Genomic DNA, 27,142 nt, shown 5'->3' with positions numbered 1-27,142 from the left:
ATATTCTTCACTGGTTTAAACCTGACTATGTGTCAAAACAATTTTAAAGAAAAATAATCCAACGTTACTGGCTGACAAATCGCTTCCCTATAAATAAGCCAAGGAAGCGTCGTAATCAATGGCTTGCTGATATTTTGCTGATATAACGGCCTGCACAGGACAATGGCGTAATGGAGCCCAATATGAAAGCAAAGGGAGAAAAACCAACCACCTCCTCCGTGGAAGCCCAGGGAAAGAAACCTCGAACGCCTGCCCTAGCGGTACCAGCTAAGGGGGTTCTCGAGGTGGTGGGTGTGCCTGCGGCTGCTCCGAAAAACAAACCAAAAGACACTTGTTTCACTAGCATCCCCCATCTCACCCCCGCAAAAGGCTGACCACCTGCGACAGCAAGTCCAAGACCTTCCCGGCGCCCCAGCAAGCGCGGACCAGCCCGGAAAGCCGGACACCGGCGCCCCCCGGCCCCACCCCGCCCCCTCCCTCCCCTCCCTCGACCCCGCACACGCACTCGGCCTCGCGCCCCCCTCACCCGGCCACGGCCCCTTCCCCACACCCGGCCTCACCCTTCCTCCGCTCCCTCCTCGCTCGGCCTAGTCCCCCTACACACCCCACCACGGCCCCTCCCCGCCGACCACCACACCGACCGTCTCAGAACCTGGCCCCAGGACGGCTTCCACAGCTCGGGCGGAAAGGGCCCGCTTTGCCGCAGGCGCTGTCAGAAGACTAGAAAGGGAGAGACCGCGGCTTTCAGCGCGTCGCCCTCACCTCAGCCGGCGGCCATCTTCCCCCCCATCTCCGCAAACTGACAGATCACGTGACCCGGGCTGAGGGGCGGGGCGGCGGGTGGCCACGCCCCGTGTCTGCCCTGGGAGCCCGAAGGAGGCGGGGCTGGGTGGGGCTGCCGGCGCCGGCGGGAGCAACGGGGGGGTAGGCGGGCTGGGGCGAGGGAAGCGAGTCACCCAGCCCTGCCGCCCTCGGCACCTTCTCTCTGGCCTCCAAATTCTGGCGTATTTTGGCAAGCGCCCCAGGCAATATTTTCTTCATCTTCAGTGTCACTCTTCATATTATGGCGAGTTTCTTATCCCAGTTCACCATTATCATCAAAGCTTATGCAGAGAAATAAACCGCAATTATAACTTCAGACCACTCTGCAAACATACTGCGAATGGAGGCTAGCTGAAATCCCGTCCTCCTGAACCCAGAACACCTGTGGCATCTACTCTCCCGGCCCAGAGAGCCCACCGCCTCCCCCGCTTCCTCACTCCCCCCTCTGCAACCCGGCAGCCCGGCCTCACCCGGGTCTCTGCAGAAGGAACCTCTGACCTGCCGGCGGCCAAATGTGACTGACCTTTTTTCCACTCACGGTTTCCCTCGCGACTCCCTCCTGGAAATGTTCACCTCCCTCCGCTTCTGTGACTCTGATTCTCCTCGTTTTCCTCCCATTTCTCTAGCTGCTCCTCTCAGATTTCACCTCCCTTCAAATTGGTTAATGTTTCCAGAGTTCATCTCAAAGCTGGACTCGTCACCCTCCCGACCTGGTGTGATCCTCCTGTAGTGACACTGTCGGGGGACCTGTCTCCTGCCCCCATCCACCGAGGCAGGAATTGGGAAGTCATGCACCTCCCTCCGCCCCTCCCTAACGTCATCCAATCAGCCCACACCGCCTGACTGCAGCCACTTTCATCACCCCTGAGCTGCTTAAAGGCTTCAGAAGCTCCCCACCAGGACTATATATCAAAAGCCCCCAACTACCCTCCCTGCCTCTGCTGGTGCCCCACTAACCATCTCCCCAGGAGATTGGGATCATGTCACTTCTTTGATTAAACTCCTCAGCAGCCTTCCATTTCCATAGAGCAGATTCCCAAATAGTACGTAACAGGCAAGGCTCCTCTGGAGCTGGCCCCTGCCAGACTTCTTGCCATTGTACTGTCCACCACTCTCCTCCCATGTGCCCCGCCCTAGGCTGGCAAGTTCAGTTCCTGGAACATTGGGCCATGCTCTTTCTCGTCTCCATTTTGTTTCCAAAGTGTGGTTCCCTCTCCCCTGGATAGTCTTTCCTGCCTCTTGTCCAGCTGAGTCCAACAGATGAATTCTATTTGTCCTTTAAGACGCAGCCTAAGCAGTCCCCTCTTGTGTAGCTTTCTGCATGACCTCAACCAGAGTTCATCATCCATCTTCTGTATTCACCTTGTTACTCCACAGTCCTGGGGCACAGTAGGTATTCCAGAAGTATGTATTAAGGCATATTTAACCTGTTTCCTTGCCTCGCCCCCACTATAAGGTTCACTCCATTCTGGTTCCGCACCAGCTTCCCTCACCCTGTTTAGAGCAGTGTGAGGCCTTGGAAAGCCTTTAAGGAAGAAAGAGCACCATTTATGACTTCGTCACACACTTTGGGGTGTCCTCTCATTGTCCATGCACGCCACACCAACATCTGATGGAGCCACATGTTGGCTCCTTGTTGGCTTTTTCCATGAGTTGCCAGAGTGATCCATTTCAGATGCTTTTCAATGGTGCCCAAAGGTGGCACATCAAAATCATCTGTAGATCTTTCTAAAAGTCAAAACTCGACCCTTGTTGGGGATTTTTAAAATATCTTCCAACGGAACACCATTCTCAGACGTGGTTTTTGTCCCATTGTGTCCAAATCGGTGATAGCAGATATGAATATCCCTTTTCAGTGTCAAGCAAGTTTTCGAGGACCTACACAGTATAGCAGGTGGCCTTTTAGTAGCCACTGGTTGTGAAAGCGACATGGGAATTGGAATCTGTGGTTTCACAGGGATCTATGGCCCCAGCGTGGGAGCCAGGGCTCTATCACAAGGAGCCATCTGAATCATCAGCAAGGCGTTTGAAAGGCTTTCTTTTTTGTTCTTGTTATTTTGGGGGTGGGGGGTTGTTTTTAAAATATTTTAATGAGTGCATTTTAATATTATTGGTGTCTTTTGTAATCATATTGATTTTATTTTTATCTATTTAAACACATTCTGAGAAGGCAGCCGTAGGTCTTACCTGTCTGCCAAAAAGGGCTACAACACAAAAGTGGTTAAGAATCCCTGGGCAAAAATATTAAAAATGAGATGAGACTTCCTACACTTCCTGACACCTCTGGGTTACCACGTGTGAAAAAGCTGCACTCTCATCCCACGATGGTTAGATTTGTTTCCAGGATTCCTAGTAGTGGGGCAAATGTGGGTTGCTCTTCTTGCAAGAAAGTTGTCTGTACATTAAACCTTGTCTTTGAGTTTCTTGACCTTCTGAGCTACTCTCCAAGAGATTTGCTCTTCCCCTGGGATGTTGACGGGCTTTCTGGATGAGCCTGGGGACACAAAGGGAAAATGTGGATTCCATAGCAGAGATTGGGCCCTGCAAGATCTCACTGAGGTGTGTCAGCTATGAAATGGTGACTCAGGGAGAAGGGGTCTTGAGTCCCTAAGTGCTTCCCCTATGGAACCCCATTTTGAGAAGAGAGCTGCCCCCGTGACAGTCCTCACCGTTCCAGCCCGCCTCACCACGACCACCCCCAGCCGCTTCACCCCGTACTTTCTGTAACTCCAGGAGGCAATGCCTGGTTGGTGAGCTGGCCTCTCCACAGCAAGTCCAGGAGGCTGGCTCATGCCCAGCAGGCGTGCGCCACACTGAGCAGCAGTGAACCAGCGCCACCAGAACGCCTCTCTTGGGGACGATTGGAATATAACAGAAAGCAGGGGGGGCGGGGGGGACAGCAAGCAGTGGTCCTCCAGCTGAGGTGGTCCCGAGCACCGCTGCACCACAGCTGGGGGCTTCTCGGTCAAGGACTTTGCAAATCCCGGTCTAGAAGTGGGACATTGAGTCCCAGACACTAAGACCATCACCCACACTACCTGAATCCCCTCCCCACTTCTTCTCCCCAGATAAAAATCCTGAAGATATTCGGTGTACAAGTTGTCCTTTCAGGCACATTTTAAAAGCAGTCCAGATGACAGCCTGGAAAGAAGCTACTAGAAACAGGCTTTCCTTTGGCAAATGTTTGAATGGAAGATGAGAGAAGGGTCGGGTTCATGGATGGCAGGAAAGGGGAGAAGCCTGGAGCAGGGAATAGGGTTATCAGCTAGGGTCCCCCCTCCATTGCAGGTCTGAACTGGGGACGGGAGAAATCTTACGTTCGGGGTTTTATAAGTAGTCCAGGCCAGGCATTTCATTACTAAAATGAGAATTTTTAATGACCAAACGTGACTAGGTGATATTCAATGATCCAAGAGTAATGAGAAAAATTACAAAAATTATGAGACCTATTAGAAATTTTGTCTGGGAAACAAGAAGGAGAAGGGAGCATTTACAGGAGCTGTCCTGAGGAAAGATAAAGTTGCTTTTTTTTAATTACTTTTTCTTAAAGTATCATTAATTTACAATGTTGTGTTAATTTCTGTTGTACAGCAAAGTGATTCAGTTATACATACATATACATTCTTTTTTTATATTGTTTTCCATTATGGTCTATCGTAGGATACTCAATATAATTCTCTGTGTTATACAGTGGGACCTTGTTTAAAGTAGCTTTTTGATCCCACTGTAGCCCATTCTTCTTTATCTACATTATGGTTACATTTAATAAATTAAATATTTTCCAACTTCTGCCAAATGCTGTTGACTCCTTTCATATTTATGGACTCAGACTCTCATGTTGTGATGATATGACTGTTGTAAAATAGAACTGAAATGCTTCCTCCTCAGTTTTGTTTCAAATGCATCACTCTCTCCACTTTCATTGGTCTCTTTATGGTTTATGCAGCTCGCCTAAATCTTTCTGGCAGAGGCATACTAAGGGTTTCTTGCTTCAGCAGAATCACTCAAATCACTTCAAGAGTCTGGCTTTTTTACTTGTCATGTATTATGGAGGAGGAAAAATATGAGTTATCTTTCCATTCCTCACCACTCTCCCCACCCAAAACTGTAATTTTAATCATGCTTTCATCTTTTTCAACAGTATCAGCATATTGGGATGATGATTTCAGCAGTCCAATCTTTTTACATGGTTTCAGTTTCATTGTACATCAGATTTTCCATGGAAATGTTAAGATGTTTCACATACCATCTTGCTTTAAAAAATGTTTTTCTCTGAATTTGGAAAACACAGAGATATTTGAAGAAGAGAGATCTCCCCTAATTTACCACTCAGAGTCCTCTGACGTCTTAAACAGAGATTTGAAACAAAAACTTTATGGACCAGAGTCATTATTTTAAATATTTCTTATTGAGAAGGGGATAGGTAACAGGGAGGTTCCTAAGATGTCATTTTTTGCCTTGAGGAGTGATGGTTGTCGCTATCATTTCTCTTGATAGCTTTGCCAATCTCCTCCCTGACTCATTTAATCAGCATGTTCCTGCTACACAAAAAACAGGTGGAAGGACATTTCCTCAACTCTGGGATGGTGCCAGAAGAAAAGGAACACACTCCCGGACAGAGCTAAGCACAGATTTGAGAGGCAATAGAAGAGGGGCAAATATAAAATCCTGCCTTCAAGTGGGGGGCGGGCAGGGAGTGGTGGAAAAAGAGTCAGACGAAGAGTTGGAGGAAAGAGAAAGAGTTATAACTGAATCAATATAAAAACGACTTTGGGTTTTAGAGGTTGGCAAGCTCAGCGTAAGTCAAACGAAGCTACCAGCAGGGCAGACACATGTTGGTGTTGCCAACCCCTTGCCTTGCCATGGCTGTTTTAGTCTCTCTAAAGCTCTTTTCGATCATCAAATTCTTTGGAATTCCCTGGCGGTCCAGTGGTTAGGAATCAGCTCTTTCACTGCCGTGGGCCCACATTCAGTCCCTGGTGGGGGAACTAAGATCCCACAAGCCACGTGGCATGGCCAATAAATAAATAAATAAATAAATAAATAAAAGTAAAATACTAATTTTAAAAAAACCTGCCAAATTCTTACTCACTAACAGAGATTGAAGATTCGGGGCCCCGCTATGAGAGTTCAATCCAATTATGGAGATGGGTAATATGCTAACAGAAAATACTATCAGCTCCAGATGGCATAGGCTAAGCCCCAAGGACATGGTAGCTCAGAAGAGCGAGCAGTGTCTGGGGATTGGTGGGAGGAGAGCAAAGCCCTCTAAGCAACGAGGAGAGTCAGCAGGGGTCGGGGAACTACATCGACCAGGTGGTGGGAATGGGCGTTACATGGTCAGGAAATCCTACTCAAGGTTGACACCCAACCGTACTCGTTTTGAGTTTTATATCAAAAGCATTTTTAGGGCAATCTTAAGTTAGTAAGAGGTCTAGTGCTTTGTTCCCTTCTTGAAAATGTGGAACTCTTTCCATTTCCAGGATCTCAGCATCTCGTTCTAGCTAAGTTGGAACCTTGAATCCCTCCTAGCCTCTGAAGCCAAAGTTCACTCATCAGCACGGATTCCCATAAAAGGGAACAAGAGCTGGAACAGAAAGGGATAGTTAATATTGCATTCGGTCCACTGGTTGATTTTTTCAACCCCTTCAGTTGGATGAGACTATGAATTAATGTTTAATTTTATTGTGCCATAAAAACTATGTAATTCAGATCTGCTAGTTGGTATATGTTTTGAAATTACACCTGTCTCTTACCTTAATCATGAAATTAAGTGTCATTTTTTCATATTTTAAATTATCAAGCAGGTTTTGCTTGCTAAAGATACATTAGAAATTTAGGATAGCACATCATTTAACATAGCATTAAATTCAACTCCTCTGTTACTAATGATTCTAATCATATAACCTATAGCTTTCTTTAAAACCAACATTTGGGGGGGAGGGGTAAATTAGGAGTTTGGGATTAACATATACACACTACTATATATAAAATAGATAACCAACAAGGACCTACTGTATAGCACAGGGCTATACTCAATATCTTGTAATAATCTGTAAGGGAAAAAAATCTGAAAAATAATTAATATATATTTATATATATATATTTATATATATACACACACGTATATATGTATAACTGAAACACTTTGCTGTATACCTGAAACTAATACAACATTGTAAATTAACTGTACTTCAGTTAAAATATTTATCCTAAAGATAGCTGCTTTTCCATGTGTTTCTTATGAAGCATTAAATCTTTTCTCCTCTACTTCCAAATTGCCTACCAAGTGGTTCTTTACTGAGTTAAATTGACTTCAACTTGATTGATTGATGCATTTGGGTATCCTTGAGCCAATACAACACTGCCTGAATTACTATCACTTTATAATAAATTATAAGATTTTCTGGGATTACCCTTCCTGGCCCTTTGAGGTTCCACTGTTTATCTGTAAAGTCCACAGTAACTGACACTTTTCGTCAACATCAGACATTTCTCTAACATTCTCTCTTCTCCCCTTCTGGAACTCCAATCACTCATAGGCTAGACCTTTTCACCATATCTTCTACAGCTCCGACTCTCTTCTCTGTGTTTTCTAACTTTTTTTTCTCTTCATGCTTCACTCTGGATATTTTGATGTATGCTGTGAAAAGGAAGAGAGACTACAATTTGGAGGAAGCTGGGAAGACTTCTTAGTCAAGATAAGATTTGAGCTGGTTCTTCCAGCAGGTAGAAGCATTTTAAGCAGGAATGTGAGTGAGGTATAGTCAAAAAATGACGAATACAGTTATATAACCAGAGTATGGAAGGGGTATAAAGAAAAGTAGATAATACCAGCCAAATAGCAGTGTATCGAGATATCTGAAAACTAAGCCTGGAGCAATGTGCAGTCAGTATAAAACTTTGGTAACCCCAGCTAACAGAACCCCCTGGAGAACTACTAGGAGATTACTCACAAGAAAATAATGAAAAAGCTACAGGATGTCTACTTAGGGATATACCAGGAATATCAGTAGAGGCTTTCAGTTGTAGGATCAGGCTCCATTCACTCACTCATTCATTTTACTCACCCAAACTCATGAACCCCTGTTATGTGCCAGATGTGTCTTGAATAAGTGAATGAGCCACTATAAGCTTCACTCAGCACCCTTTTAGATGCCAGGGATACAGCAGTGAGGATAAAATCCCTACCGTCTCCCCTCATGGACCTTATATTCCAATGAGGAAGACAGACAACAAGCCAACAGTCAGCAGACAGAGGTAGGTGCCATGGAGAAAGGGAACATGCAGCAGACGGTTAGGGTGCGCAGGCGCAGAAGCCAGGCACTGTTTGGAGGAGAGGCAGTTCAAGCGCACCATCTGGAGGAAGAACAGTTCCAGCAAAGGGGACAGTAGGCACACAGCCGCAGAGGTGGCGACGTGCTTGGCGTGTTCAGAGAACAGCAAGGGCAGGGTGGCTGGAGCAGCATGAGAGAGATGGGAAAGGAGGAGGTGAGACCCCAGAGGCCAGGGTGGGCAGGGCCTCTTCTGCGACCACAAAGATGAATTTTACTGCCCGTGAAAATAGGGTTTTGACAGAGAAGGAACACACCTGAGCTGTTTTAGAAAAATTCTACCTACTGTGTGAAAAATGGACCTTCAGGGGTAACAAGGGAGGGACATAGGAGAACATTTAGGAGGCTTTTGTAGTAACACAAGTGAAAGGTGACAGCTTGAACAGGGGCACCTAGTAGTGGCAGGAAAGAAAGTCAGGTTCTAGGTGTATTTGGAACAAGATGTCCTGGGATACCCAGCACTGCAGCATCTGGACGATGGAAGACAAGGTCTGTAACAGATGGAGCCAGAAGCTAGTCTATAAACGTTACTTCTAACACTAGGCAGGTAAAATTGTAAGCAGAAGATCTACACCTTCTCAAAAAGGAAGTCCTCTCCTGTCAGAATATGTTTAAGAGAAAAACTTCAGGCAAATTCCCGATGGAGAGACATTCTGCCAAATACCTGACCGGTAGTCCTCAGAGTTGTCAAGGTCATCAAAAACAAGAACAGTCTGAGAAACTGTCACAGTCAGGAGCAGCCGAAGGAGACATAACCACTAACGTGTCCTGCAAGGCATCTGGGGACAGAAAAGGGCGTTAGGAAAAAACTAAGGCTAAGGAAATCTGAATAAAGTGTGGCCTTTATTCAGCATTGGTTTATTAGCTGTGGTGAACGTACACACTAACGTAAGATGTTAACAATTAGGAAACACTGTGTGGGGATATGTGGGAACTCTGTACTATCTTCACCACATTTTCTGTAAATCTAAGACTATTCTAAAATTAAAAGTTTATTATGTATCTAAACTATTTTATATATATATATAAAATAAACTTTTTATTTCAGAATATATGTATTTTTTTACAATGATTCGGCACTTACTTCATTCTTCTTTTTTGCTGAATCACACAATATAGAATTCATCAGAATCCCTGTGCTTTTAGGACAGAAGCCTGTAGCAGTCTACAGGGCTGTAGCAGTAGCATTACTACAAACTAACTACAGAACAGAGAGTTTAAGCAGGGTAGGGAAGAGTGAGGACATGGGCTAAGATCACTGGAATATAAGCATGTATGGTGGCGTCAAAGAGTTGATGGAGTCTGTGTACTAGAGGAAGTGAGAGGGCAAGTTGGAGGGGGTTGGGAGTGGAGTGCTGGAAATGGAGACCGTTGGTGATAGCAAGGTCGGGGGGCAGGTCAGGGAGCTGGGAGGCCAGTGTTGGCAGGCTCTTCTCTAAGGATGTTGACATCATCAAGGGCCTTGTGTTGGAGAGTGACAACAATCAGCCTCTAATCTTTTCTAGCGGGGAGTTACCCAGGGAAGTCTGGAGATGGAGGCAGGAGAGAGGGATGATACGTGCTTCTAAACTCCAGTATTTTAGGAAGAAAGCAGGGAACACTGTCTGCACGTGACAGTGAGCAGGAGGGAGGGCACCTACCCCACCTCCAGGCCCAGTGATGAGCGAGGGAAACCAGCTAATACTTGTGAGGTCAGCAAGGGATGTCACGTCCTGGGAGAGACGTGGGTTTTCATTAGAGCAAAAGGTGGGGCTTCCCTGGTGGCGCAGTGGTTGAGAATCTGCCTGCCAATGCAGGGGACACGGGTTCGAGCCCTGGTCTGGGAAGATCCCACATGCCGCGGAGCAACTGGGCCCGTGAGCCACAGCTACTGAGCCTGCGCGTCTGGAGCCTGTGCTCCGCAACAAGAGGCCGCGATAGTGAGAGGCCCGCGCACCGCGATGAAGAGTGGCCCCCGCTTGCCGCAACTAGAGAAAGCCCTCGCACAGCAACGAAGACACAACACAGCCATAAAAAAAAAAAAAAAAAAAAAAAAGGTGGAGGAAAGAGTTAGAGGAAATAGGGGAGATTTTACTAACAACGTGCCATGTGTCCCAGGAGAGTGGCAGGTTTGGGGGAGTTGGGGAAAGATGGGCTGTACAGAGCTGCAGGGGCATAGCAAGCTTTCTATTTTCAATAGTGATGAAAATGGAGATGACTTGGCAAACATAAACATGTTGAAATGCTATGACTCCAGACATAAACGACACTTCGATGTACTCAGTGTGGCAGCATGAAGTTCAAATTGTTTAGCCATTCACACAGGAAGTTGCACCATCATATACTCAAAATATTTACTCACATTGTGGTTTATGGGTCCATATTTCTAATGGAATAAAACGTCAGGAGCACATGATTATTGGCATAAAATTCCTTAGTTCTTCATTATTAGTCAGTCTCTCCCCGAGCAAACTGATTCAGAAAGTCAGATGACAGTCATCTGGGCTGTTTCCTTATATTGGATCTATCTTGAATCATTCAATTATCCACTTTTCTGTTCTTGATGAAAGTTTATAAGAGTTTTAAATGATTTTACCTGTATATGGCCTAATGTGCCCCTGAAAGAAAAGTACTTTCAGGAAAATACTATGCACCAGTATAAAGGGAGAGAAGCAGATGTGACTTATTCTCTTCCTGCTTCAAATTCATTTATAAATGAACCTGACAACTGATTTTCTGTTTTTATGGCTTGGAGTAGGGTTCAATGAACATGTGGTTTATTTAATCTGCATATTAACTATATCCTTCATTTCTCTCTTTTCTTCTTGCTATTGCCCCTCTAAGTAAACTTATTAGGTGAAATAAGGAAAGAGAGGTACAAAATATCAGTGAAAAATGAAGCTTACAAAATTATTTTGCAAAATACACACGTTTATATAGCAACAGGAAAAAAGACTAGAAATACCCCAGAATATTAAAATCGGTTATCAGTGACAGAATGATGGGTGTTTGACTTATTTGAATACATTTACGAGCTATGATGTGTCTAATATAAAGGTGGGAGGGACAATCAGTTAGTGTGGGTGTGGAGGAACTGATGAAATAATTCCTAATCTGAAGGTCTGGATAGAAAATATTTAATCTTGCCTACAAAACACCTTCGGTCTTAGTGTTAAGGTTTTTGTTTTATTTTGGGCCATATTGAAGATTTTCTAAAATTAATCAAATTCCACAAAACCTTGTTGCTTTTTGTGAAAGGCAATTTATTAGTATCAAGTAGTAGAGGTTGTTTCAGTTTAGCAAATGCGTAACGATGACTGATTTTCTAAATGATTCTGTTTATACCCATACCTGAGATGTACGTGGTCCCCGTGCCTTAAATGTGGCCTCCAGGACTTAAGCATCTTAGTTTGTGTCTCTAACATGCAATGTGGAGACTTTGGGAATCTATTCCTACATCAACCACAAGTTGATGGTAATGAGGGTCCTTGGAAATGGTGGTTCTGCAGCTAAAGGAATTAGTTTATGAGTCTGGGGTAAATAGCAGATAATTATGAATTTGTATACTGTTCTGCATTCATCACTCTACTTCCTTCTTTGGTTGTGCCACTCTGAACAAATATATATTATATATTAAAAATTATAGCACTGTGTGGTGAGTGTAAGGTGCATATAAGAATAGAGAACCTGTGACGGGAAGGTCCAGGAAGAGCTGCCTAGGGAAAAGCATCTGTTTGACGCTTAGCATTCATCTTAGTACCTGGCACACAGCACAAGCTCACTGAACATTTCTGACTGTGACAATCAGGCTGTATCCCAATGATGAAGCAGGAGTGAGCTGGAGGGGAGAGGTGGGGAGGATGCGGTGTAGATGGTAATTCTGGGTAAAAGGAGCAGCAGGTAGGAGGCAAGGGAGAGAGACTGGAGGAAGTATGATTACCCAGCGTGGCTTGAGCATAAGCTGCCTTAGTCTGTTCAGACGCGGTAACAAAGTACCAGAGACCGCGCAGCTTATGAACAGCAGAAACTTATTCGTCACAGTTCTGGAGGCTTGGAGCTGGAGACCAAGGTGCCAGCATGGTCAAATTCTGGTGAGAGACCCCTTCCAGGGTGCAGACTGCAAACATTTTGCTGTATCTTCACATGGTAGAAGGGGCAAGGGAGCTCTCAGGGGTCTTTCTCATTTTTCTTTTTAAATAACTTTATTTATTTTTGGCTGTGTTGGGTCTTCGTTGCTGCGCGCGGGCTTCCTCTAGTTGCGGTGAGCGGGGGCTACTCTTCGTTGCGGTGCGCGGGCTTCTCACTGCGGTGGCTTCTCTTGTTGCGGAACACGGGCTCTAGGCGCGCAGGCTTCAGCAGTTGTGCCTCACGGGCTCTAGAGCACAGGCTCAGTAGTTGTGGTGCTCGGGCCTAGTTGCTCCACGGCATGTGGGGTCTTCCCGGACCAGGGCTCGAACCCGTCCGTGTCCCCTGCATCGGCAGGCTGATTCTTAACCACTGCGCCACCAGGGAGGCCCTCAGGGGTCTTTTTTAAATTGAATTTTATTTTTGATTGAAGTATAGTTGATTTACAATGTTGTGTTAGTTTCAGGTATACAGGAAAGGGATATATATATCTCTATATATCTATATATATTCTTTTTCAGATCGTTTTGGAGTCTTTTATAAGGGCACTAAATCCCATTCACGAGGGCCTCCCCTCATGACCTGTCACACCCACAAAACCCCACCTCCAAATACCATCACCTTGGAGTTAGGATTTCAACATGAAATTTAGGGGGACAGATTCAATCTACGGCAGCATGTGTGTACTGGGAGGGGTGTAAGTCAGGAGAGAGAAGCATGATGAAGGGTAAGCAGGGGTTAGATCATGGAACGTTTTTTCCACCGTACTTAAGAGTTTGAATTTATCACAAAGGCTTTGGTTAAGTTTCATTTTTGAAGCAGGAAAATAAAAACCCAATTTGTTGACTTTAGAGAGATGACTCGAGGCTGCATGTTACAGAATGACATGCCTGGAGGATGCAGGACCAGTTGGGAGGTCCCTGCCGTGAACTAGGTGAGGAAGGAGGAGGCAAGGCCGGTGAGATGGAGTCAGTTGTCTGGGAGACGGGACACACGGGAGCTGGCGACATGTGATGGTGGGTAAGGAAGAAAGAGTGAGAAGAGAGAGGGTGCTGCACAGGCTTCTGACTTGGGTAACGAGGGACATATTCACGACATTTAATGACATGAGCACTACGAGAGGAATCACACGTTTTGCACAGTTTTGGATGTTCTGAGTTTGCTCGTGATTTCCAGGTGCAGATATTTAGCTGGAGTTGGTCGGGGGGGGGGGGGGGATGTTAGGAGACAGAGGTCAGTGTTGAAGGTAGGGCCAGCACAGAGGACCTATGAGAACAGACAAGTGTGTGAACTGAGGCCAGGACGAGGGGTCTCGGCTGACTTAGATCATCCAGAGGCAGGAAGGAGGAGAAGCAAGGAAGGACAGTTTCACAGACACTGAGAAAAGAATCTCAAGAAGAGAGTGGTCGACATAGCCAAATGCTGCAGAGATTGAGCGACGCAAAGATGGAAAACTAAGCATCCCATTCGGCAGCAGGCAAAAAATGACCCTTGCAGAGTGTAGGAGACAATTAAGGAAGCGGGGTGCTGCGCTGACGACTCTTTTCCGAAGATTTATAGTAAAGGTTCAGGACCGTGGGATGGATTTCCAGTACTCGCGAATTTCTTCTTTAGCCTCTTCTTGAGGCTGATGATTCGTGCATTAAAAAAGCGTGGAGAGAGAAACAGGACTCAGCTTTCCGGGGTCTGGCGGCCCCCCTGCACGGCCTCCTCTCCTCGCGGGCCCTGGGTCTCCGGGCGCCGGGCAGCCAAATTCCCCGCTGAGGGCTGTAAGCAGCTGGCGGCTAGGCTCAGATCCTACGCCTGTTTGTAGAAGGCTGCGCTCATGCCCACCCTGCAAAACGGGATGTCAATCAGTGAGCGGCACCCCTCTCCTGGGCACAGTGCGTCCAGCTCTGCCCCGGCTGGCGGATCCGGACCTGCCCTTCTGCTGGCGGGAGTCTCAGGCTGTGCTAACGGACACCATGGGTATCACTTGGGATGATGTGACAAAAAAAGAAGACACAAGCACAAAACAAAGCGTACCTGAAAAATAAAAATCCATCGTAATAGGAAGGATTTTACCAGTAAAGAGAAATGCCATCTTTTAATGACATTAAAAATCTGAGCTGACATCTGATTCCAGCAACCAGCAGACCGAGCCAACACAACCCATCTTGCTATAAACACCTAGAAAACTGTAGTAAATAGAGGACAAAATTATTTTTAAAATCACATAGCTAAGCTTGTAGGAAAGGTGACTAAATGAAAAGCTTACCAAAAAAGGCTCACATTGACGTAGTTGTGACCTCTGAGGAGGGAGGGGGAAGGCAAAGGTTGGGGCAGGTATACTGGCCTCGTGTGCAACGTTCTTTCTATGAAAAAAAGACAAACTTTAAACCTAATGTGGCAAAGCAGAAACAGCTGTTCATTCTGAGCGGTGGGCACTAGAGTCTGTTTTATTGTTCTGTACTGAACCATATGCTTGAAATAGTTTGTAAAGTCTCATTTCTTAAACATTGGCTAAATTCAATGTTTTCCTATTATTCCTTTTTCTACGTGGGGGAATATAAGTTATTGTTAAACAGATAGTTGGCACACAGTAGATCAAAACTTGCATAACTCCTGTTGTTTTTATTCTACTTGTGTAAACGCTATAAAATCGTTGACGTATGCTTTTCTTTCTTCCTCTAATTAACTCACCTCCCACCTCTTTGTCGGCGCAGTAAAATGCTTTCTCACAAACCCAAGTGCCACTCCTCTGTGCAGCTACCCCAGCCTCTTCCTGAGCTCCCCACCCCTCTAATAGCCCCATGGCCCTTGTACTTGCCTCTAATAAAGCACTTACCATATTATACGGTGACTATTAGCTGGTCACAGGCAAGAGCCGTGACTTGTTCTTTAGTTACCCAGCACGTTCGGTTGGAAGTCATTTAATGACTTTTGTAAAATACGAAACACCTTACAACGTTCATCTATGTACGATAGGAGTCCTGTTATCACCTGGCCTCCTGGCCTTCCTTACCGTGGAGCAAATCACGTTACCTCTGCTGTCACGCCTGTCGGGACAAGCACGTGTAAGTGCGGTGCTGGCAGGCAGCTCCTGGGTCCGTGCTGCTCCCGGTCGTGGCTCACTATCATGAATCTCAAAATGGGGTCATTTAAAGCTGCCATCAAGTCCAAGGCCTTCCAGTGAGAAAGCACCACAACTGGACTTACTCACACGTGTTCATCTAGCAACTCTGTACAACAGTACAAGTTAATAGAAGATGTTTTCCCCCCAGCTGTTCACGACAGCATCTAGAAGAGCCTGGAAGTGCCCCCCAAGGTTCCCTTAAGTCTGTAATCATGGTACAGAAACCGAGCGGCCGTCCCAGTGCTCTGCTTCTCAAAAGCAAAGACCAGATCCATATACAAGGCCAGTGAAAGTGCCCACCGCAGGACTGGGAAAGCCAACTCTTTTTCTTTGTACCTGAGAAGAGTCAGCACCCTCTTCACTTTATAAGTCTGTTTTAAGAGAGAACACAAGATACTGTATACTATAACCTAAGGTTCTTTTAATTGCCTCCCAAAATGTTTATAACGTGACAATAGTTTCTTTGAAAGAATTTTTAACCAGTTAAAAAGTCAATGACTCCTGAGAGTATTACCATTCAACTGAAGAATCCTTCCATGAAAAAAAGACCATTGCTTCTCAAGACAGGCCTGATATTCAGATCTAGAGGTGGAATTTAAAGCCTCTGAAATCAGCAAACACACACATATATTTTTAAACTACTGTTTAATCATTTTTAAAGACACACAAATTAGAAAAAAAACATTTATATGTTCAGTTAAAAACATCTTTAAAACCCAGCAATAAGCCACCAGTGCAGCTCTGAGGACACAGACGAGAAACGAGTGGTTATGAAATTATCACATCACAGTGTAACTGACATAGTGGTCATTTTAATTTACCGTACAACAGGAACTACTTCATGGATCTGTCGAAAAATAACACATCTTTAAAAAAATATTTTGGAATCATACAAACAGAAAGCACAGACACCACGTTCTATTCTCCCCCAGCGAAGGCAAATGAAGGGCTGTGAATACCGGCTGCTGGCGCTGGGGCCCCCCCTCGTGTTGGCGTAACAGTGTTCAGCTACTCCTACGCAGAGATCGAGATGCAAGCTTTAAAGGAAGGCAGGAATGAAATCCCACGTCTTCACTCTGCATGGAGGAGGGTTTCACTTGTTCCGCCGGGATTATTTTTACTCTCATTCCTACTGCTTTCCATCGTGCCCCTTGGGGCTTGGGGAGGCAGGTGCGGACAGAAGTTGACAGAGTGACAGAAGATGGAGCATGTGTGCTGGTTTGATTCCTCTCTCCTGCGATTAAAAAGTCAGGAGCAAACGTACTTTGTTGACGAAGCCGTAGATACAGAACCAAAAATACTTAACATCGGAAAAGAAGCATATTTGAAAGGTCTGTCGGACTCTTTACACGTGTTTGCCCTTTAATAGGAAAAACAAAGAGGAATATTGACAAATCAACTTCTCAAAGTTACCCCAAAATAGAGGCTGGGCAGGATACAGTCACTTATGACTCCAGTAAGAGGCAGCCAGTCACTTTTTCCATTTCAAACACGTTATTAAGAAAATGGTGAGTCGTTCTACTGATGTTCCTCTGTAACTTCTGGTTTTTCATTACATTTCCATTTCTTTTTATAGTAGCAAACTTTGATAAAATGTGACTGGAGAGATGGCTATCATCACTGAGGAAGTTAGACAGGGGTTTTGCATGGATCTTTACACTCTTATCTATAGATCATACAGTCCTGGGGTTTCTTTTGTTTTGTTTTGTTGCTTTATAAAAGGTATACTGAAAGAAGACAGTTATAATCAGCTTTAAAGGCAAGACATATTAGTTGGCATAAAAGTGTGTCTTTAGGCTCCATTTCAGAAAGTCTTCCCGATCAATGACCTCTAGAGCTTGTCAGCTCTTTACTGGGGTTTGCATAACGTTAAAAACCTATTAAAATAAATATTATTTGAAAACATATATAAAACTTTATTAAGCAGCCCACCAAGTAAAATGTAGTTGGCTGCATCCTCTGTACAAGAGCTCCAAAAGCAGCTTAGTTGTTGATTCTAAGAGCAGTCCTACAAAATGCCAACATGGAAAATTTCATTTAAAATTTTCTTCTGTAATGAGTTACTATAAATAGATTTGACTAAGTGGTGCTGCAGGAAAACACGGTAGAGACCCTCTGCATCCTAACAGACACTCTGCATCCTAGTCTTTCAAATCCATTATTTCAGAGTGAAATTTCTTTTTTTAAAGCAAATCTTTTTCTTCAGCATAAGGAGTGTGCACTGATATAAACACACTTTTACAAGGAAGGGCTGTAGAAAGCAGAACTTTCAGCATCTAATTTAAGTGTCTAAACGATCAGCTACTCGTTAAATGTACACCGGGTTAAGTGTAGTTTTTATAAAGTCCTGGAGGGCAGTTAAGATTACATTTCACAGTGTTACTTAGGATTCTGCACCTCTGTTAAATATGATGTATTCAATATCAGCCAGGATGGACTATTCGTGGCTGAATAAAACTCTACAAAATACTGGTTCATATCTAAAACTCTGGACAAATGCTTCGCTGACACAGCAATAATAGGCACCATTCTGAAACAATTATTCTCTCAAGTAATTTTTTCTTTCGACTAAAATGCAGAACTCTTCAAATCAATCAACGAATAATTTTGGACAATTTAAAATAAGGAAACAAAAAAGCACAAATGTCCAAGTTGTTCATGAACTTACAAATGAAAATTTACAAGGTATGCATTTTAAATAGGAAAGATTTTTGTCCTAAGTGTAATCTAGTCCTCGAATAAAAGTATAAATTTTATAATTATTTTAATGTCAACATTTTAAAGTAATTTTTTCTGTAGTTTAAAATAAGGTATAACTAAATTAAATATTCTTTAAATATCTTTGAATGAAATAATATTTGAGAAGTTATATGGTGGCAAACCCTGTCCAGTAAAATTGATAATTCATATAACATAGTTTTTAGCATATATATTCCTCAGTTTTACACAGCACAAACAGAAACCAAAAAAGCAGAGAAATCAAAAAGAGAAAATATTTTCCTTCAGTGAAGACTATTTCGTTATGAAAGATTCATTTTAAGGGCTGTATTCAGTAGAAATGGTAGGCTGCACGCCTTCTGATTGCCTCAAAAAACTTTTGAAAAGTCAGGGCTTTGAGCTCAAGTAGTAAAAATAAGTGACCATGAAGATAATCTTGATGGTGAACCTGCCCTGGTTCGTGACTCTTACAGATCTTGCTAATGGTTTCCATTCATTACAAACACAACTGGTCACAAACTTTTGGAACTAACCCTTTGGGCTTATTAAGGAACTTTCGGCTGGAGGACAGGTCACTCGTCCAAGTCACAAGGCTCACTGATGACTGAGCCAGATGAATATCCAGGTCTCCTCCTAGGACAATTAGTGCTTCAATGTGGGTTACCTCTACTTTTTAAAACCATTCTTTTTACTGAAAAATTTTTCTCAAAACTGGTATCTGTGGAAATCCTGTATGTGAACATCACACATGGTGGGAATCAGTAACAAAAATACTTTTTAAGCAAAAGTATGGTGGAGGCATAAGGGGTGGCTGGACATTTTGGAAGCCAAATAAACCTTCTCTATTATGCTGGGTATTTTAGATGCTAAATAAATTTCTTCAATTACCCTGAGTTCCAATTATAAATGCTTATTTTAAAAACCAAGAATAAGTGGGTTGTAAAATGGTGACAGCTGAGATACATCAAAATAAATTAACTGCTATTGTTTCAAAAAAATAAAATTGCGGGAAAAGTAAGTATTTTGTTCATTTTTTTCCCTGAGTAGTATAATAATAACCAAAAATATTGATATAAATATGATGCTGATTGATCATCTCTGGAGTGGTTTCATGGCAACTGAAGAGTGGAGAAATAATATAAATATGCACTGAATCCTATTCTGTTGATTAAAAAAGAAGCAAGCACATATTACAGTGAATCCCTTTAAGTTTAACATAGTAGAGATATACCAGTCTTCAATTCTTCTGTTATAATTAGAAGTATTAATCCTTACAACACTCCAAGTAGATATATTCAGTTTATAGAGCACAAAAAGTCTCTTCTTGAGGAGGAAGGTCAAGCTGAGAATTAAAATTATTTCTTTAGTTTTTCTCCTAGATTGTATACCTGTGATTATAATTTCTCCAAAATTAAATAAAAGCTATTCAAAACCCATTTCATACAAAAAACAAAAAAAACACAAAAAACCTAGATAATCCAGGGGGATGGGAATCAGTCAAATTGTATATATAAGGTATTATCTTCAAAGTAATTGGAAAATTCATCAATCATCTTGCTTTCTAGATGGTAGTGCTATGATTACCTTCACTGAGCAAAAAACAGATAACAGTGATATTAGGTTTATAGGCTGAGAAATAAAAAATAGTCAGGTAATAGAACTAAATCATGATTATTTGTTAATGGCTAGGTAGGCTGAAGAAAAAGAAAGTTTTTAATGCTCTTTCTTGTTTTCACTTATGACATGCCTAGACTTGTCTTTTAACCTCTAAATTTGTTTACTTTTTCTTAATAGTGATCAGATTCTCTGCAGCACTAATTAAATGGAGGAGACATTGTGGGGGGCAGATACTTTCCATGATTATTCTTTTCTAGCCTCTCACATTCCACAGTTCGCTTAAATTCAATGCATGGGAAACAGAAAATTTATTTAGCAATCCATCTTTTCCTGGGAGGTAACAGGGCATGGCTAACACCATCAGGTGGGAAAAAAAAAAAATTACCTTTAGAAAAATAAAAACATGTCATATAAACAAAGAGGAGGCTATTTCTAAAGTTCTGCGAAGGTACACTGATATTTTTGCTGATTAGACCTCAAAAGTTCCAAGTACATTTGCTTTTCCTTTCGTCTTTAATTGAAATACTACACAGCTTAAGCCAGGGAGTTGTTCTGTCCTTAACTTCATCTGCAGATTTATTAATGACAAAAAAAAAAAAAGAGAGACTCATCATAGATAGACAATTTGCATTTCATTTAAAAATTTAAGGCAAAAAAGAAAATAAATTCCACAAAAGATGGGTCACAGAAAAGTGAAGTCAGAAGGCCCTGCCCATCCTTCTCCCTTTCCGCCCATGATTCGTCATCTCCGGCCGTGGCCCTGATACCAGGCTGGCATCACATCCCACTCCTCTGCTTTCAGCTACTGCAGCATCACAAGACTGTGGGGTTAAAGGAGATACCCAGCAATTCAGGCGAAATTAATTATGGTGAAAACAGCCCATAAGATAAAAGCACATTTTTCTACTTAAAGAATCTGAAACTCATTAACAAGAGTTAGTGGCAAAACTTTTATGTGAGAAGTTAAGAGTTTGGAAACTAATTTATATTATTCTCTACAGAGGTGGTTCAGACCCAATGACTTTAAGTTTTCATTTTCCTAAAACTTTCCCAAATACAAATTAAATTGTCAAGGATAAAAAAGTGATTAGCTAGAGAGTAATTTCACTCAGTGATTTCTCTTTCAAAACCTTCAAGCAATCTCCCGCTATTATTTTCACAATCCTTTTATCATTCTATGTAATTTATGCTTGATACATTTCTTTTAAAAGTCCAACGTAATAAAAAGTTATTAAACTTTTATGTCTTACAGAATCACAAAGAACTCAGATAAACAGGGATGAAGAGCACTTCTGCAGAGCATTGGTCACCTGCCCCGCACACCTGTGTGCGCTGGTCACAGCTGCCACTGGCTCAGGCTACGGCCCCCGCAGTGCTTTCTTCATTCATGTCTTCCTTCTTTCCTTTGTCATCTTCTCTCTCTCTCCCTTTTTTTTTTTTTTTTAAGAAAAATAGCTTAAAATATCACATTACCAACATTTAACTATGTTTAAGAAATCCTTCCTTGAAGGGCTCTCTGTCTGACACAGGGTAATTAAACTCTCCAGGAAATTGGCATCCATCACTTTACAGTTGCACAACATACTGTAGTCATTTGAGATACTTTAAGAAAACCCTTCAAATACTGAGATGTTTATTGCATTTTAAAGTACCCACAGTCTTAAATAGCCTGTTCAAATTCCTCCGGAATTCCTGTGCAGCATACAACATCAAATATTGAAATAGTGTTCTCACAATATTACACTTGATAATACCATTTAGGAAACAATATTTTAGGAAATAGACAGTTTAAGGCAAGACATTCATTTGGAAAAGTTAATTTTTCTCAATCATCTAGATTGACACAATTATTTTTCCATCTCTTCAGTGCCTTGGGATACACAACATACATTCAGCAGCAGGGCACACTTATGACCCTATGGACATATGCTGAGGTCCTGAGTGCCCATTGAAATAATGGAAACATTTTTGATAAGGCATGGCCCACAGGGACATGGCATGGGAGGGGTCTTTCACTCCATTTTCAAGCTGGTACACAGGGCATTCCCTACCTAAAACTGTCCGATTTCCCCCCACGTGATCTCTTTCCCAACAGACACAAACCCCTTGAAAGGTGCTAAGATTGGTTTCTGTTAACATACAAAAAATAGCCATCCGAGTGCTTTCCCCATCATTGCTTTAATGATGAATGTCTAGAGGCTATTTCCTGATTCTGATTGCAAACATTGTTTGTTGTGGAAAAACTATTCTGTCCCAAAGAATTTTCTCTTTCATCATACTTTTTGGATCGTGACAGCTGAACATTTTCATGTGTATTCTTTCGTCTTTGAGTTTTTTTCACCGGAAACAACAATAATACTAAGATACTAGCAGAGTGAAGGCTGTAATACCAGGAGCTAAAAGAAAAAAGGAAAACTTTACTTTATTAAATTCTGATAATTAGCAAGACTTAATTTGACATTTGTCAAAATGTCACAAGCCTCACCTAGGATGTGTGTATTTACTACACTATTCTTTTTTTTTAAATTAATTTATTTAATTTATTTATTTTTGGCTGCACTGGGTCTTCGTTGCTGCACACGGGCTTTCTCCAGTTGTGTCGACGGGTTTCTCACTGCGGTGGCTTCTCTTGTTGTGGAGCATGGGCTCTAGGCGTGCCAGCTTCAGCAGTTGTGGCGCGTGGGCTCTAGAGCACAGGCTCAGTAGTTGTGGCGCATGGGCTTAGTTGCTCTGCGGCATGTGGGATCTTCCCGGACCAGGGCTCGAACCCGTGTCCCCTGTATTGGCAGGCGGATTCCCAACCACTGCGTTACCAAGGAAGCCCTACACTATTCTTTTACCCATCCCCCTTGGATGAAACTCTAACCATGTATGCCAGTGGGTATTTATAAAGCACTCACACTAGATATCATATTGCATTCCTTTGTAAAGGTCATAAGGCCAGGACTAAATAGAGCAAAAACAAAAATGTACTTATTAATAGCTGCAGAGATCTGAAAAAAAACCTCTAAAATCCATAGAATCAAATATTGAGCAAACTATGCAGGTAGTAAAGGGAGAGTAATAGCCTTGCCTGTTATTTACTGTCCTAATTAAGTTACAAATATTCCAATGATGAGAGTAATAGATAAGTAATATTGCTTCTTGATGGTTACTGTCACAAAATGAAGGTCACATCATTAAAGATATTATTAGAAGTATCATGCCTCAAATTAAATATAAACCAAATGCGACCTCCTGGTTCTATAGCTGTAAGTGCCAGTGCCTGTTGAACAAAGTACCTGAGACAGAAAATCCAACCAATAGCTCAGTCACATTTAGACATATGTAATATTTCTGTTCAAATGGACATTTTAGCAGGAGTTACTTATGTCTTCCTGTATGATTATTATGACTCTGTGCTGTCATTCTAAATGCTAGGGTAATGGAAAATAGTTTTTGATCTCAAAGATATCACTATCTACTATGGGGAGAGTGGAATTTGGTGGGGGAGGGAGAGAAGATAAACATAAACAAAATATGGAATTCAAAACAATAATTTCTATCATGTAGAGATGAAAAAGTACCAATGAAATATAAAAGAGTGAAAAGGGAACCAATAAATGAAATACAAGTAATTTATTATCTTTTGACTGAAGAAATTAAGAGAATTAATAATTCGTTATAAAGAACAAGCTATACTGTTTTTTAACTGCTTCATCATATTCTTTATTGTTCATCTTTTTTAAGTTTTCCTTTCCTTTTGGAGTTACCAGTCTTATAGCTGAACTCTTGTTCCATAGACTTTACCAATAGTTACTGGTGCCTATCAAAGGATATATTTTACTTCCGTCCCTAAAATATCCCTAGTGACTCTTAAGCCTCTGCTTTAACAAATAAACTCTTAAACCCTGGCTCTCGAGCAGGGGTGAGCAAACTACGGCTTGTGGGGCAAAGCGAGTCTGATGTCTCTCTCTTTTTTAAATTGAGATATAACTGACATATAACATTATTAGTTTCAGGTGTACAACATAATGATTCGATATATGTATATATCATGAAATGATCACCACAATCATCTAGTTCACAACCAAGTGTAGGAAGAAGGGCTCCACTTTCCAGTGTAACCTTTGAGAGATCTGAAGCAGTGGTTACCCAGCTGATATTCCTCACTGTAAATCACACTCTCATCGGAGGTCTGAGTGGTGTTAATCCTTCCATAAATAAACTTGTGACTGCTTGGTTTAAGATTTAAAAGTAACTGACAATGCATTTAACTGCAGAAAACAAGCTAGGGTACTATTTTTCTATTCTACCCAATAGCAAGAAGCTCTCTTTTAAAAATAAATTAAAATGAAAAGTAAATAAAATAAAATAAAATGATACAAAGGAACTTATTTACAAAACAGAAATAGACTCACAGACACAGAAAACAAACCTATGGTTACCTAAGGAGAAAGGGTGGGAGAGGGATAAATTAGGAGTTTGGGATTAAAATATATACACTACTATGTATAAAATAGATAACCAACAAGGACCTACTGTATAGCACAGGGAACTATACTCAATATCTTGTAATAACCTACAATGGAAAAGAATCTAAAAAAGAATATATATATATACACACACACATACATGCATACATACATATGTAAATAACGGAATCACTTTGCTATACACCTGAAACTAACACAACATTGTAAATCAACTATATTTCAATAAAAATTTTTTTTAAATTTCCGATATTTTTAAGAGTAACACTTACCTGTAAAACATGAATGATGGTTTTATAGAAAGAAGAACGAATGGCACAACTGTGTAACTTATTGCTATCTGAGTTGCTATCCATGTTATGACATCATACAATAATTTAAGTTGGGGAGGTTCGATGAAATGATGTCTGAAGTTATTTCTCACCTGAAATAAACAAAAATATTTATCTTTAACACTGCTTATAAAATTACACTGACTATATCAACTGTTTCAAGGATGTGGAATAAGCGAAACTCTCGTACGTTGCTGGTGGGCATCTAAAATGGTACTGCTACTATGGGAAAAGCTGGATCTGGTTCAGAAAAAACTAATACGTGTATATGTATAAAAAATATGGAGAGTGCATGGGGAAGCACGTGAGCAAAATGTGTGAATCTGGGCAAAGGGCGTATAGGAGTTCTTGGCAATTTTTCTGTAGATTTGAAGTGGTGTTAAAATTAAAAGTTCCTCCCCAAAGTTAAAAATTACACTTCCTAGAGCTCCTTAAATCATATTTTGTAAACTACAGTACAGGCACACCTCGTTTCATCGTGCTTCACTTTATCATGCTTCGCAGATACTACGTTTTTTACAAACTGAAGGTGTGTGGCAGCCCTGTGTCGAGCAAGTCTACTGGAGCCATTTTTCCAACAGCGTTTCCTCACTTCTTGTCTCTGTGTCACATTTTGGTAATTCTTGTAATACTTCAAACTTTTTCATTATTATTATATCTGTAATCATGTTGTGTGATCAACGACCTCTGATGCTATTACTATAACTTGCTGAAGGCTTAGATGATGGTCAGCATTTTTTAGCAATGACATATTTCTTAATTAAGGTATGTATACTTAGACATAATGTCATTGCACCCTTAGACTACACAATAGTGTAAACATAACTTTTATGTGAACTGGGAAACCAGAAAAATTCATGTGACTCCCTTTACTGCAATATTCACTTTATTGCCGTGGTCTGGAACCGAATCCGCAATGTCTGCCTATACGTAAATAAGGTTCACTCCGTGATTAATTTTTCTACTACTATGAAAGGAGACATCCTTCCTCTTCTTTAACCTCTGCATTTGTGAAAGACAGCTATTACACACTGAGCTTAGGTCAAAGAGCACTTATTAAAATGAATGGCGATTACACACATCATTCATTAGGGGAAATTGAGAAGGGCTTCTCAGGAAAAAAGTGCTTTCTAATAACCACTATTTTAATATTTTTTAGCTTCTAAAACAGTCAAAACATTTCAATTTTGAAATGTGCAAACTTAACCAAACACTATTTTTTTTCTCTCGTGTCCCGGCTTTTTTCGTCTAATACGTTTATAGGTGAAGAGTGGCCCTGCTCTGAGATGCCACGCAAGTTCTTCAGAGGGGATGCAGTGTGAGGTTAGTGGTTCTTCCACACACAGACCAGCACTCTCAGTGGCAGGACCCTACCCAGGTTTCCTGCCTTGCTCAAGGCGGCAAAAGCTACCTGCACCCTCTCCCCTTCTGTCCACCAGGGGCAAATCCATTTCCCAAGGCGTGGCTCTCAGCATCCCATCCCCACCCTTACCCACCCTCCCTGACTCCCTGATGTGGGACAGATGAGGATTAGGCTCTTCCCCAGTTTGCTGTTCAAGTTCTTCTATTACTGGCCTCTTCCTCTCTCTCCAGCACCGCCTCCCCTGCCCCTGCCCTTTGCCTTTCCAGGATCATCCACCCTTTAGACATACATGAAGGCTCTGCTTCAACCAGATTTGCTCGTCATTCCCAAATACACCACACACTTTCTAACCTGGTTTTGCTAATGTCATTTCTACACCCAGAAAGGCATTTTCTCCCCCCCATTACGCTTCAGTCACTACTGAAATAACTTTCATCATCATCATTCAAATAACTTTCGTCATTTCTACACCTAGAAAGGCATTTTCTCCCCCCATTACGCTTCAGTCACTAGTGAAATAACTTCCATCATTCAAAGCCCAAATCCAAGCACACTTTCCTACTGGGGCCACCTCTAGTCAACCCAACCAAAAGGGATTTCCTTCCCTCTAAACACCTATGGTACTTACTATCCATAAAAGCGATGGAATCTATCATATATGCCTTGTGGTATATGCACCCACACACACACCCCCATACACAGACAGATACCTACACACATACATACACCTTATGCCCTTAGATTATAAACCACAGAAGAATAGCCTTTAGTTAATACTTCTTGACATTTACCTCATATATCTCCAAGGTACCTTAAAACTGAATACAATAAATATCTGCTAGTTTGTTAAATGAAGCCACCTCACCTGTAACTGACATAATAAGCCTGTTCAAACACTGTTTTTGTCACGTCACTTTCCTCCGATTGACTTCCAAGGACTTACACTAAACTGCCCCTCTTCTTTCCCACGTCACCAGCCTGATTCCTCAACTGTTTCCCAAATAATACACCAGGTCTCAAGTACCCTACAGACCTGTGGCCTGCTTCGCACGTGGTGTCCGCCATGGGGAATGGCCCGTCCACGTTATCTAGGCCTGGCCACGGTCCCCTCTTCATCTAAAAGAGGACTCAAAGGCTGTAGTTTTCAGGAAACATCTCTAAAATAAACCTACTCGTCTGGTCATCTCTATTTCACCCAGTTTTCAGCAATCCTTCCGAAGATTCTGTGACAACGAGGAACACGCTGCGGAGGCCGCTGTGGGCCA

General features: G+C 42.2%; 2 protein-coding genes across 24 annotated transcripts in view; both read right to left on the bottom strand.

The window, feature by feature from the left end:
• KIDINS220 (kinase D interacting substrate 220) overlaps window positions 1–1,611 on the bottom strand; it is a 99,640-nt gene extending 98,029 nt beyond the window's left edge. For 10 of the 19 annotated variants that reach the window (XM_082357591.1, XM_082357590.1, XM_082357581.1 and 7 more), the window contains exon 1: window positions 642–780. The gene's annotated coding sequence lies outside the window, so the exon portion shown is untranslated. Of the gene's footprint in view, window positions 1–641; window positions 813–1,345 lie in introns of those variants that run through there. The other 9 variants (XM_082357592.1, XM_082357596.1, XM_082357585.1 and 6 more) reach the window with 5 other exon arrangements.
• Window positions 1,612–16,003: 14,392 nt separating this feature from the next.
• MBOAT2 (membrane bound glycerophospholipid O-acyltransferase 2) overlaps window positions 16,004–27,142 on the bottom strand; it is a 114,201-nt gene continuing 103,062 nt past the window's right edge. For all 5 annotated transcript variants that reach the window (XM_082357566.1, XM_082357565.1, XM_082357568.1 and 2 more), the window contains 2 exons: window positions 24,455–24,606; window positions 16,004–22,106 (listed from right to left, as the gene is read on the bottom strand). In XM_082357566.1, coding sequence (XP_082213692.1) covers window positions 21,881–22,106; window positions 24,455–24,606 — 378 coding nt within the window. In that variant the 3' untranslated portion in view covers window positions 16,004–21,880. The remainder of the gene's footprint in view (window positions 22,107–24,454; window positions 24,607–27,142) is intronic.

The sequence above is a fragment of the Balaenoptera borealis genome (genome assembly GCF_965194805.1).
Source record: "Balaenoptera borealis genome assembly, chromosome: 15".
Classification (NCBI taxonomy): domain Eukaryota; kingdom Metazoa; phylum Chordata; class Mammalia; order Artiodactyla; family Balaenopteridae; genus Balaenoptera; species Balaenoptera borealis.
Note: the sequence above shows the minus strand (reverse complement) of the source record. Positions and strands in the feature narration are given on the sequence as shown.